General features: G+C 31.7%; 1 protein-coding gene across 1 annotated transcript; it reads right to left on the reverse strand.

Moving 5' to 3' along the window:
- Window positions 1–523: 523 nt before the first annotated feature.
- On the reverse strand, window positions 524–2,896 carry LOC131152917 (uncharacterized). Its single transcript, XM_058104871.1, has one exon. The coding sequence runs from the start codon at window positions 2,723–2,725 to the stop codon at window positions 728–730; it is 1,998 nt and encodes a 665-aa protein (XP_057960854.1). The 5' UTR covers window positions 2,726–2,896; the 3' UTR covers window positions 524–727.
- Window positions 2,897–13,986: the final 11,090 nt, after the last annotated feature.

Here is a 13,986-nt window from a genome sequence, read left to right on the forward strand (position 1 = left end):
AAGTGACCAAATACATATGTGGTCTGTAATTAAAGAAGGAAAATTCATGAAGTAAAGAGCACAATGAGTTCAATTATGCACCGCAAGGGCCGAGAAGAAGAAAACAAAGTAGTTTTTCTCAACAGTGAAGAAAGAAAATTCTTCCTGCTGACAGCATTTATCAATTATCAGGGTCTGTGGGCCTGGATTCAAGATATCTATTAAACAGTTGGTTAACTAACAACTTTTCTCCTTGAATTCTTATTCAAACACCAAGAACTCAAAAGGAAGTAGACAGTACTCCAAAGGCTCAAATGCTGAAGAACATGACATTTGGAAGACTATTTTTCTGAATAAGCAAAGCATATAAACTTCTGGTTTCCGGGGTTGGGTGCATAGTTTCAGTGGACAATCTGCGAACTTGTGGCACAAGTGCATCTTCCTGCCAGAACATTCCGGTTCAGAAATTCCAATTGGCATTCCTTCAGGGAAGATCACAGAACAGATTATAAACATAACAAACTAAAACAGAGAGAGTGAGATGTAAAGTTAGCAAAGACTGAAATATAATGCCCATTCTTTGAAATAAAAAAGCAGTCAGAAACATACAGTAAGTTGTGACACTATATGCTTCCATCGGCTAGAGCTAAAAAAGCAATTCAAACAGTACACTTCTTTTGCAGGTAAGAGACTAGATAATCAGACAATACAAGTCTAAGAACCCACAAATGATCTAAAAACGCATTAATTAGCTTCCTTTAACGACATATGCAACAGATGCTGCAGCAAAAATTGTAGTTACAGATGACAATAAAGTCCAGAAATTCTTCTGCTTGCGTGCATTTGCCTCAGAGTTCTGCAGAAGCTTGAGTTGTCGCTTCATCTCCTCTGCTTTAGCCACTCTGTTCTTGAAAACTTTCTTAATTGCTTCCAACTCTGCTAAATATGGTTGGATTTCTTCTTCAATCTTCTTTTCATCAACAAAGCTGACTTTCTTTCCATCCTCCTCATCTTTAGTCTGGCACAAAACTGCTGCTGTGTTCTTCAACATGGTTAAGGATCGTTCAGCATTAATGCCCGCAGATTCCATTTTGATCCTCATATCATCAATTTGTTTTCGTGCCTCAACAAGGTTTTTCTCTACTCCATTCTTTTCCTTAATCAACTTCTCATTGCAGCCTTCCAACTTTTTCTTTTCTTTACCGTGTCTGTCTTTCATCTGCTGTAGCTTCTTGAGTGTTTCTTCAATATGCTTCTTCAATTCTAAAACTTGGGAATTCAGAACCATCCCATTCCTTTTCTCTTCATCTAAACTCTTCAGAGCATCATCTTTCTCGAGCACCACTTGATCAGCAGCATTTTTAAAACATTCAACTTCTTTGCTGAGTCGGCTGATTAAATTTTCTCGATCTGTATGTAAATCTTGCAAGACCGATACAGTATTTTTCAGATCATCTAGCTTTCTCAGCAGTTCAATATTGTTACCCTCCAGCTGACTTTTCACCTCCTTGATCTCACTCTTTTCTTGCACAATCACCTCCAACCTCAGCTTCTGATTCTTTAACTGATTCAAAGATTCCTCCAAATGCCTCATAATCAATTCTTTTTCCTCCATCAATGCCCAAATGTTTCTTTGCTTGCCCTCATTTTCTTCCACCAAGACATTAATCTTCTTCTCCAACAACTTTTCCCTCTCCGTTGCTTCAGCACTGCACTTCTCCAAAGCTAAAATTTTTTCACCCAGTCCAAATTCCTCCTTTCGTAAAAGGGCTATAACCTCATTACGTTGACCCAGTTCTTTCCGCAACTCACTCATCCTCATTTCTAGCTTGTCTCTCACCTCCTCAATCCGCTTCTTGTCCCGAACAATTTCCTGAATTTCCACCTTCAAACCCTCAATCACCTGCAGTGACTCTGCCAAGCTCTTCTCAACTGAACTTTTATCGCTGCCTAATGATTTAATAATCCTCTCCTTGCCTTCTTTTTCCTCAGTCAGTCTTTCAAATTTCCTTTTGAGGTCAAGAAGCTCCTGGCGAATCTTCGTCTCACTTTTGTGCCTTTCAAGCAGTTTCAATCTCAAACCATTTGCCTCTTCAATATGCACATCAAGAAAATGCTTCGCAGAATCCTTCTCTAAACTCACACTTCTCAACACATTCCTCTCACTTTCAAGATCGCCCATAAGTTCATCAACCCTCTTCTTTAGCAACCGATTCTCAACGTCGCCTTCTTTCTTCACCCTCTCAATTTCTTCCCTCTCTCTACATAGCTCCCTCACTTCTCTCTGCAAATCACTCATTCTCTTCTCTCTTTGCCCTTCTTTTCTCACTAACCCATCTCTCTCCTCCCTTAGCCTCCCAACCTCGTCCACATGATTCTTCACAAACCCATCAAAACCCTCCCTAAACCCATTAATCTGCGAAGCCAAAAACACACCCACCAAGTCCCTCTCCACCTCCAACTCCACACACTCCTCACTCGCCCAAGCCATATCGGCAATCAACCGTTCCCTCTCCATCGCAGACCGAGCCAGCTCTGATTCAAGATTCCTGTTGCTTTCTTGAAGAGTATCAACCAGTTGCCGGCGCTCAAATGTCTCCCTGAGGAGCATCGAGTTGAGGGACTTTAAGTTGGCAAGCTTCTCAGAAGGGTCTTCCATGGGTTTGGATTGTTGGGTTTGTTGTTGAGGTTGTTGGGTAGGCTGGTCTTTGTGGTTTGCGTTGTGGGTCACTTTCTTTTTGGCCATTCTTTGAGGGTAAGAGATTTGAGGTTTAGGGTTTTGTTAGGGTTTTTACGGTGGATATGTTAGATGTGGTGATATAAAAATGGGAGCAGAGACGGTCGGTGTGGAGTTGAGAGAGAGAGAGAGAGAGAGAGAGAGAGAATTCAAATGGTTGCGTTTTCTTCCTTTTGGGAGTTGTGCAGGAAATTATTATTATGAAATAAGAGATGAGATCAAATTATTAAATTATTCGCACATATGGAGAAGCATAAATTTCATATACACATAAAAAATATATATATTTCATTTTTATATATAAATAAATATCTTTACATAAATGTAGATAAGTAGTGAGGATACCTAAAAATAACTGGCAACTAATTAAAATATTTCAATAAATTAAAATTTTAAATCCAAAAATTTATTAAATCATATTTTGTCCTATAATTAATTAGAATTCACGTTATGATAGCAAGTCAAAGTTACATATATAGAAAAATAAATTTAATTAAGTTATAAAACATTAAAAAATAAAAATATTAAATTTTTTTGATGTTATAAAAATAAATAAAAACAAATTACATAACTATTTTGTATCCATGAGTTACATATATATATATATATATATATATTGATAAAAAATAAAAATTACTTTTCAAAATTAAATAAATCCTAAATATTTTCATTATTAATTTAAAAAGTAATGAGACATTTTTAATCTTTATTTTCCTCCCATTATTTCTTTAAGTCATCATTAATTCTCTTTTGAGGAACAATAAATTTAGGGTTTCGAGGACACTAACATTAGTAGTTATTATGACGACGAGTATTAGATTGTAACTATCACACGTTTTTGTTAATTTGTTAAGGTCAACTTTGAGAAAAAAAATAGGGATGTGATTCTTGTACTCGTAAATTAATAAGACTCATTCTCATAAAATTATTCACTACCCAAAAAAGAAAAAATATAAGGATATTTTATGGACAATAAATTTTATAAAATTTCGATACTTCTAAAGATATGATTTGTGAAGTAAAGTATAAAGAATTTTTAATTCACATTCCATATGCGATTTTTAAGGAAAAAAATAAATTACTTGTGAAGAATGAATTATAATAATTGGAGTTTCAATTTGGAACTCAGAAAACATCTATGGAAGGAAAGAAAAAAGAAAAAAAATTTATTTTTTCTCATTTAATAATTAAGAAAAGTGAGAAAGAAATAATATATACAAAAAAAAAAAACTAAGTACTGAACAAAAAGTTCATTTAACATGCCATTAATTTTTAATTATTTAATTTTTTTTTGCATTTTATAAAATTCAAAATTTAAGATGGAGAGAATATACAATAAAAGGCATTTTATCATACTTTTTTTGTTTGTTTGTAAAATTGTCAATTCAAAAGGAGTAAATAAAATTTTTGAATATATTTTAAATATAATTTTAGTAAGAGAAAATGAAGTAGATTAAATTATAAATGGAGTGTGTTCAATTTTCTAAAAGTTAATGTCGATAGTTGTCAAATCTTTTAGTGCGCGGCAACTTATCTTGTCCGATCGAGAATTATGATTTATCATTACTTTTTGCTTTTCCATCCCTCATTTAGAAAATACTATAATTAAAATAAGGAGTATAGCTCTGTGTAGGCCTTTAAGACATATGTCATATTTCAATTACATGACGGAGTATATTTTGAAAACTGATACGAAGAAAAAGTCTTCCCCATTTCTCTTTTATTTTTTATTTTTTAGTGTCAGATGAAATATTTAATATAAAATTTTCTCCTTTTTCTCTCTTTTGGTATAGTGATTTAGTGCATTGTCAATATTTAATTTAATACTATTCCCTTGTATGCTTTTAAGATATCCATTTGATAAATATTGAACTTCAAACTTGGCACGAGTTTTGAGACATTTGGTTAATTGTAGATTAATTAAGTTTTTTTTTTTATTTATCAAATCAATGTGTTCAGGAATATGAATTTTAGCTTTTAAATTTAAATAAAAATTAATATAATTTTTATTATATTTTGTCCAGATACACAGAGATTCAAATATATCCTCTCTTAAATATAGACAATGTGATTTTACATGATAAATCTAGTTTTATACTTGTATTTAATGACTTATGGATAAAAAAAACACACAGAGATTTGAAAATTATATGACTTCAGCTTAAAAATTGGTTATTGAAATCTTTTAAATTGAATTTAGAATACATATAGCTTCTACACTAAATATTTGTATTCTTACTGGAAAGAAGTTTTTTTTTTTTAATTTTAAAACCACATTTACTTTAAAAGAATACCTCAAATGAACCCTTAAAAATATAATCATATAATTAACTTAATCATATACTTTGCACCATCTTGACTTAATTCTATTTGCATTTTAGTCAAATGATATGAATCTAAGGTTCATGCTTATTTGATTGCTTAATTACAAGCCTAAATGAGATTATTATTATTATTATTATTGGTCAATTGAAGGCCTAGGCCTCAATTATAAAATGGAAAGTAACCTATTTACCGTCTACACTTTTTTTTTTTTTTCATTACATAGGAACTCCAGCCACCAACGAGTCATTCGGATCCTTTGATGCAGCACCAAACTTATAAATCAGCATCCTCTGCTCTCAGGTCTCGCTGATAAGGGTGAAGTTCGGATGCAAACACGACTTCTATGCATCAGTTGGACATTCGGCCAACTAGACCCACGGACTTTTATTTTTCTTACAAAATTCGATTCTGACACCTCTAACATAGAAGTCCTTAACCTTTAACTATTTGAAATTAATTCTTACCTTTAATTCTCACAAAAAAAAATTATACTTGGTGTTGGCCCAAACCAGTTTAGATTCAAACTAAAGTCCGCAAAGACATGATGGGCTTAGGCTGACCCCACCCCAAACATGTTTTGGGCTTCAAGACCTACTCCATGGTACTAGGAAATCCAAATACATAATGGGCTTTCTCTACTCCCAACTAGTTATTCCAATAATTCAAACCCCTCCCAAGTCTCCTGATTTTCATAAACCAGACATCTTACATTCCATTTTTACTACTTATTTTGTATGATTGTATCATAAATATATAGTATGATAAATACTAAATTTAAGTGATGAAAATATTTCGACAAATTGTTTCTTAATCGAAATAAAAAGTTATTGAAAGTTAAACTATGTACAATCATATTATTCTTAAAAAATATCTTATTTGCTAGACTTGAAACTGCTAAGTTTCATATGATAGCAATTTAGGACCCTTGATTTTAGGTGTACCAAGCTCTTGTGCATCCCTTAGGCCTGTGGCATACTAAAACTCACATCGTATACCTAATTTGTCCCGAAAATCGAGTTGATCAAACATCCAACTGATGCACAGAAGTCATGTGCGCATCCAGATTTTACCTTAATCAGCGAGACCTGAGGGCAGAAGACACTGATCCGTAGGTTTGGTGGTGCATCAGGAGGTCCAAAGGGCTCGTTAATGGTTAGAGTTCCTATGTAATAAAAAAAAAAAAAAAACTAAATATTAATGATGTGTAAACTCAAAATTTCGTTTATGAATTTGGTTTATTTTTCATTTTTGTTCCCTCTATTACTTGATAACCAAATATGAAAATATGGATTCTTTAATAATTTCCTTTCCTTTCATTTCCATAATATTCTCTAAGTTCCAAATGAGCCTAAGGATCCATTTGAATCAAGAATTTTGGTTTGGAAAAGAAAAAAAAAGGAAAATTCATTTTTATTGTATTTTCTCTTCAAACCAAATATTGATAAATAAAAAAAATTCTCTTCAAACCAAATATTGATAAATAAAAAAAATTTGTTCTTATATGATTTAAAATTTAAGAAAATTAAATATTAATAATATGTAAAATCAAAATTTTGTCCTAATAAGTATATTTTTTATTTTATTTTTTTATTTTCTTCCTTACTTTTCCTAATAAAGTTCCAAATATTAAAAAATAAGTTCAATAGTATTTTTCTTTCACTTTCTTAATGGTTTTTTTTTTTTGTTTTACTTTCCCATGGGAGAGGTTTTGAATTTAAATTTATATTAGATTTGAAGAAGATGTGATATAAAACTGTTTGAAATTTGTTCAAATTCACCCAAATCCATATCTAAACTCCGAAGTTCATGCTTTCAAACGCAGAGTAAGATTATTTGAAACCCAATTAAGTGATGAATCCATTTCGTTATGCTTGATTTTATTACATTCCTATGCATCAAACATATAGTTAGAGTTAACATTAATGTTGGTAGAGAGCCTTAGGCAAGCGGTGTGCAAGTGCTTTGCTGGGTTAATTTGTTGGTAATGAATATTTGGTCTTCACACTTCTATTCACTAATCATAATGAGCTAGGGTTAGAATTGCACGCGCTTGCATATCATTAGTGCCAGTAATCTGTCCATTAGATAAAGCCCTGCACGCCAGTACACATTATAGCTGTCTGCTTTACATTATTATTGGCAAAATTGAAAAACCTATGAAAGTAAATTAGGACGAGGTGCAAGTATTTCAAAAATTAAGAAACATGGTATGTGTGAGTGTTTCAAAAATTAAATGTTAAAAGAGTTTACTTCATGAAAATTTTAAAATCTTAATGCAAGTTCGTGTATTTTTATCAAATCTTAGAACATGCATATCTTTTGCCTTAGAGAATATAAGAATTGTAGATTAGTCCACATTTTCGTTTAGAGTAAGTAAAAAGGAACATCGGGCTAAGGAAAAGAGTATGACAAGACTAGAAATTAGGGCAATATCTCTCACTACATCACATTATGTTGTATGAGGGGGTGTACCATATAAGACATAATGTCACATGATCCTAATTATTAGTGGTGTGGGAATAGAGCCATCTACATATAGAAAAGTAAGGATGAGTTAGCATGTAATGCAGCTAATTTTCTTATTAAATAAGGAGAAATGAGAAACAATGTAATTTACGAATAACAATATTTTCTACCACGTTATCTGAAAGATATCTTTCGGATGGATAGGTGGGGTCTCGTTTCTGTTCGTCGTTAGTTCAACTCTAGAGTTTCGTTTACTGTATTTCGTTTTAATTTTGGTTGTTTTTATATTTTTATCTCATTTGATTGTTATGTTTAGTTTTGTTTGTCCTAATTTGGTTTGTTTGTTTTAACTTGTAACCACGATATTCTTTCGCCAAAAAATAAGGGTATATTAATAAATAAATGGAGGTGCCGTCCTCATTTACTTAAAAAAAAAAAAGCTTGAAAATAAACTTAACTAGTTTGTTTTTTTATGTATAAAATCTTTACAAACATGTCTTCCAAATGCATGTTTCCTTTTTTATACATTTACATGCATAATGAGGGAGTTACTAAAAAAATATTTAGAAGACAAAAATCTTTAAGTAGTTTGATTCATTAGAATTTCAATGCTCTTCTAGCCTAATGATTTCTTGTGAGTTATCTCAAATCATTTGGCCACTCCTTGAAATTCTAAATCTCACTCATACAATTCAAAACAGTTGTTTTCTTAGATTGATCTTTTTTACTTCATTGGTTATCATTAATCTCATTTGACTACATTTAGTGGCCTCAGTTCCTATGTGGGTCAAACTTTTACAGGGCAAAAATAATTTTGAGTGTCAATAGTATTTATATTAAACTCATCCATAAATTAATTCTCACCTACCATTAGTGGAGTTGTTTTTAAATACCAAAGATTGCTTAAAGTCAATATAATTGGACTAAGGTTAATATAAAAACTTATTGTTAGGTTCTTTTGAAGGTAAATAAAATTTAAACGCAAGTGACCAGTTAATATTAGCTGGTTAATGTTAATAATCTATAAGGTAAAGACAAGCTTGTACCAAACGGAAATGAAAATGATGGAAGGTGGTAATTAGTGATGAATTATGTATAATACATTTTGAAAGTTATAAAAAGGAGAAAGATCGGACAGTAATGGAATTAGATTCTCATTGAACGTGTACTTTGGCGTTTACTTGAATAATAAAAGATAAAATAAAATAAAACAAAGTGTTTTGGCTTGATTTACATATTAATCAGTTGACTTTACCAAAACAATTCCATTCATTGAACATATGTGGAGAAACCCACAAAGCTAATTTTTTTTTTTCATTAAAAAAAATCCATATGGTCACCTTCCCCACACAACCCTAATAAAATGACAAACTGCTTAATATTCTGTCTTCCTATGCCCAAATACATGCTGACAAACTCCACCTCCCTCTTTCAAAATATATTTGTTTAAAAAAAATTCAGCTTTGAAGGGCTAATGGTTGATGGCTGTACCCTACATTTAAATATATTTTTGCAATCTTCTCTTTGAAAAAAAAAAGGGGAAGCTCCAACGGCTAGTGGTCGGTGCATGGTTTTATTTTTTTTTGGGTAAAAGAGGACGACACCTCATTTCTTCATTAAAAAACTCCTCATTTATGACGGAGGAATACCATAGTTCCAGTAAAACAAACTACAAACAGATGAAATCGAAACGTGACAAAATGAAATGAATACAAAACGATTCATTAGACTCTTAAATTAGAAAGACCAATTTTTTCAAGGCGTATCATGCTTCTAGTGGTCGGTGCATGGTTGTATGTATATATATATATATATATATATATATGCATAGGGTTTTTTGATAGTTATGGGGAAATTATATGTATACTTTTTTTTTCTCTTTAGATCCATTTGGATTAAATATTTTACTTGGGGAAAGAAAAAGAAAGAAAAATGAAAAGTAAACATATTTTTCATTATTTTTTCCTTGTATATTAAATACTATTGATAATAAAAGTTTGTTTTAATATAATTTTAAATATGAAAAAGTCAAATGCTAATGATGAGTAGAATCAAAATTCTTATCATAAATTTGGGGTATTTTTTTTTTTATTTTCTTTAATAATTAAACATAAAAAATGAGAATTTCTTGATATTTTCCTTTCTTTCCTTAGGTTACGTTTGGTTAGCGGAATGCCTATTTCTAAGAATAGATTAGTTTTAATAAGTTACAAGTAATTATATAAGAAATTATATTGTTATTATAAGACAAATAACAATATGAAACATTTTATGAGTGGATAATAAAGAGTAGACAAGGAATAAATATACCCAAATTTCATTATATGGATGTCTATTCCTTATTACATGTTGAATGAAATAATTAAAAATATATAAGGAATAATTATTCTTTTGATTCCCAAAATTTAAACTATATTCCATCTTATTCAAAGCAATTGTTATTCCATCAAATCAAAAAAGCCGTTAGTATTTTTCGAGTTCCAAACAGATCTTAATTTATAGATTTATTATTTTTTAAATATGATTTATCATTAAAAATATATATATTGAAAATAATATAAGAAAAAAAGGGCTTTAAAAATGATCTTACTTTTCTTTCATTAATAATTAAAATTGTGACACATATACTTTATGTGTTTTATAGTCTTAAGTAGCTATAGTCTGTGTTTTATAGTCTTAAGTAGCTATAAGTTGAAGTTTTTAATAATTATAAGTAGGATCGCGTGCATAAAAACAGAAGATCCTAATGAAAGCTTGGTCGAAATATATCCATTTTAGATGTAAACTTTGATGTTTCGAGAAGCAACGATATGGTAAATCTTATTTTTAAAAAGAAGGGAAAAAAAATTAGTACTTATAAATTAATGGTAAGGCTTACAAAGTCTACACTAGTTAGTGATGTTTGCTAGAGGGTCCATTTGGAGAATCAAAAGAGTTGGGAGAGAAAGGGAAAGTATATTTTATAGTATGAGTTTGAAGTTTGAAAGCATGTCCTAAAATCCAAATGAAGTCAGCATATCATCAACCTTGATTCTCCCCTAGATTTTGCTTCATGCTTCACGCAATTGCTGCACCCAAAGTCTCACTCCCTTTGGGATTTTTTTTCTCTCTCTTAAAATATGAAAATATATTATAAAACCGATAAGTAGATAAATCGTAATTTTCCACATTCCTAAAAATACTTCTCGCTAGCTAGCCACACAGGCGAATTTCATACCCATATGAATCTTACACCCTTGTATTTAGTTCGGAGAACCACAAAAGACCCGTGTATATTTTTTGAGACCTTAATTAATTTTCTATTGATTTGTGACTCGTATTGATCAAAAGGTTATCACTTGAAGGCTATTTCTTGTTACTTAAACTATGTTAAGTGGTACAATACATTTGAGTTAGGGAGCAATGTTACTGTATTACCATATGAGAGTATTTTAAGGTTTTCAAATAGGACTCACTGTAATCAATGATTGAAATCTTAACAGTTTGTCGTTTGATAGTGAAACTCACGCAGGGATTCCGTGGACGTAGGCACATTATCGAGCCCTATAAATTTATGTTCTCTCTCTCTCTCTCTCTCCTATTTGGCCACATTTTCATGGATAAAATCACATTTACCCATCTCAATCATGTGGTAATGTATTGTTTGGCTAATTCCATGAACAGATTAGGTGTGAATTGAATCATCCAAGGATCTGATGAGCAGTCTTCTCATTTATTTATTTATTTCTATTTGAGTCATTTGACCTGCCACAACATAAAAATAGAAGTTAGGAGGAGACGTTTGCTGAAAGCCTCCCTTTCCTACTTCCCTTTACTTTTTTCTTCCCTGTTTGGCATATATGCATGTGCAGCTTGGCTGCCTAGATTCCATCAATGCTTTCAACACCAGCCAGCCTGCACGTGAGAGGATGAACATGGTAGAACTTTGATATATATAAACTAATAAATTAATATTTTTCAATCTCTATGGGTCTCCAAAATTTTATTTTATTTTTTTTGACTTTTGAATTATTTATTTTTGATTAATTGGTTTATTAACTTTTAAACTCCTATTAATGTATTACTAAGAGAGACTCCGTGCTATAAACAAAATATGATTTCAAAAAATAGTTATTCAATGAAATTATTGAATTATAAAATTATAAATAATATGAATATTAATTTTGTATCGCAAAATTTAAGCATGTAATTAGATATAAGTCTCAAATTTTGTCAATATTTTTCTTTTTTTTATATATTTCAAATATTTTATTTAATCACAAATTTGGTAGAAACCTTACGTAGACAATTGGTTTGTGGCATCTTTCAAGATTTTCTGGAAGTGATGCTTGTCGCAATGTCTCGGAGGGCCAACCCTTGAAAAGGGATGGGGATGAATCTTCGGATCACCTCAAGTGAGTGGCGAATTCAATAATATGTGAAGTTTGGTGTAATATATGGGACTGAGAAATGAGTTACTTAAAATTCATTGAAATCGCCATTAGCCAATTTATTTTAGGTGTAGTTAGAACACTTGTTTAAAATACTACTAGTTTATTGGTCACTAAATTACATTTTAGTCTAAAGAAACTAGTAGTCCATGGTCTGCTTCACTTGGTTTCGATTCAGGAGTACAGTTGTGTAAGACATTAACACCCCACTGACACCCATCTAACGGAAGATACTTGGTTAGCCTAGGATTATCTTCAAAATTTACGGATCATGATCTTAATTCTTCTATTTATTCATTTATATATTCTTTTAATATTAGATAGTCCTACAAAAGACAGAGGTTATCCTCACTTTAGGACCCCAAAAGAGTGCTAAGAGCACAATTCTCGATTATCTTTTTGAGGATTATTTATTTAGCATAGTGTCCTTTTTAAAGTTGAAAACTTAAAATGAAGCAATAAAGTTGCATAAAATAAGGAAAAGAAACCAAGCAACAAAACAATGAATGAAAAGATTGTATGGCAAAGCTGTAAAGTAAATTGGAGCAATGGTAAAAAAGTTGGAAGACAAAAGCATTGTTGCTCTTTTATACCTCTTGAGGATGAGAACAAATTGCAGAAGTTAACCAATGAGGAATTTCCTAAATCCTATGACAATGCTCCATCTATACAAAATTGCATGTTAGGACAAGGAACAATTACAATATGGATTTTAAGGTTTTATTAAAAAAAAAGTTTGTTAATTAATTTCTATTGACATCTTCTATCGAATGACAAAAAAGGGAAGAAATTCTTAGCTTTCTTAATAGCCCCACGAGATTCGAGACACTCGCCACATTAAAAGAAGAACTAGAAGTGATTGTGGAATTGTATTAGTAGTTTTTACTACATATGGCAGTAAATATGACATAATGTGACGCCTCAATTTTCGTACAATTTTTTTTAATATAAAATAATAATAAATAAATTATTCACTCGTCATCAACAACATTCATAAACCGGTCACGTCAACAACCCTATTACGATTCATATGACCCGACCCGCATTGGGTACCGGGTAAAAAGTTATTTAATTTATACAACCTAACAGCTGAAGACGGTATATACATAACAGTCAGAATACAATGTCTAGAGTATCAACATACATATATATACATCACCACCACAGACTCAAAAACAACTCAATCTTAGGGGAATTACACCTCCCCTAGTCCAAAAACTCACCCTATGTGTCAGGGTCTCAACTCCCTATGGTCACAGAGCTCTATCACCTGACCTATCCTTGTTCCCTAAAAAATTTAGATAATTTGGGTGAGACACATCTTAGTAAAAAGGAATAAATTATTTACAGTGTGTGACCATATCAGTTCAGTTATAATACATTTTACTTTTCAAATTAACATTTCACCTGAGAAAAATACATTGATAAATATATTCTCATAATAGTATAGATATACAACACAAACTTCTATAAGCTTTAAAATCATTTCTCAAATTCAATCATTCTAACACATATTTATCTGTGAAGTTCTTGAGAATAGGGAAGATTACCCGCCCATGCAGGTAGCTTCCCTCTGCCCTAACACATTATGCAGCCAGTTATGACCACATCTGATACCTATCAGGGCACTCACCTTACTCAGTAAGCCCTCAGGCGGAGAGTTTCACTTCGCCTCAATTATTTATATTATTATTTCACACGGTTCCATTTCTCAATTTTATCATTCTCTATTTCTCAATTTCCATTATTTCTTTCATTTCTCATTTTAGTCCACTTTATCATTCTTTCACTTCTGTTTCCATTTTACTATCTAGCTCATAAGTATCCTTGGTACCTAGTACCAACATCGTGTCTGTAACTCATGACTATCCTGAGGATCTTTCTTTCCATGCCATGCTTCCCCCCATGGTCAAGGTTGTGTGGCCCGAAGGCTGGATCTAACCGCAGTTGGCCGACCTGGTTAGATCAAAATATCATATCACATATCGCGTCTGTAGTACGACTGACCGACCTATAGCCCTGATCCGAACTTAGGGGGCACAACAACTC

The sequence above is a fragment of the Malania oleifera genome, chromosome 4 (genome assembly GCF_029873635.1).
Source record: "Malania oleifera isolate guangnan ecotype guangnan chromosome 4, ASM2987363v1, whole genome shotgun sequence".
In the NCBI taxonomy this organism is placed as follows: Eukaryota; Viridiplantae; Streptophyta; class Magnoliopsida; order Santalales; family Ximeniaceae; genus Malania; species Malania oleifera.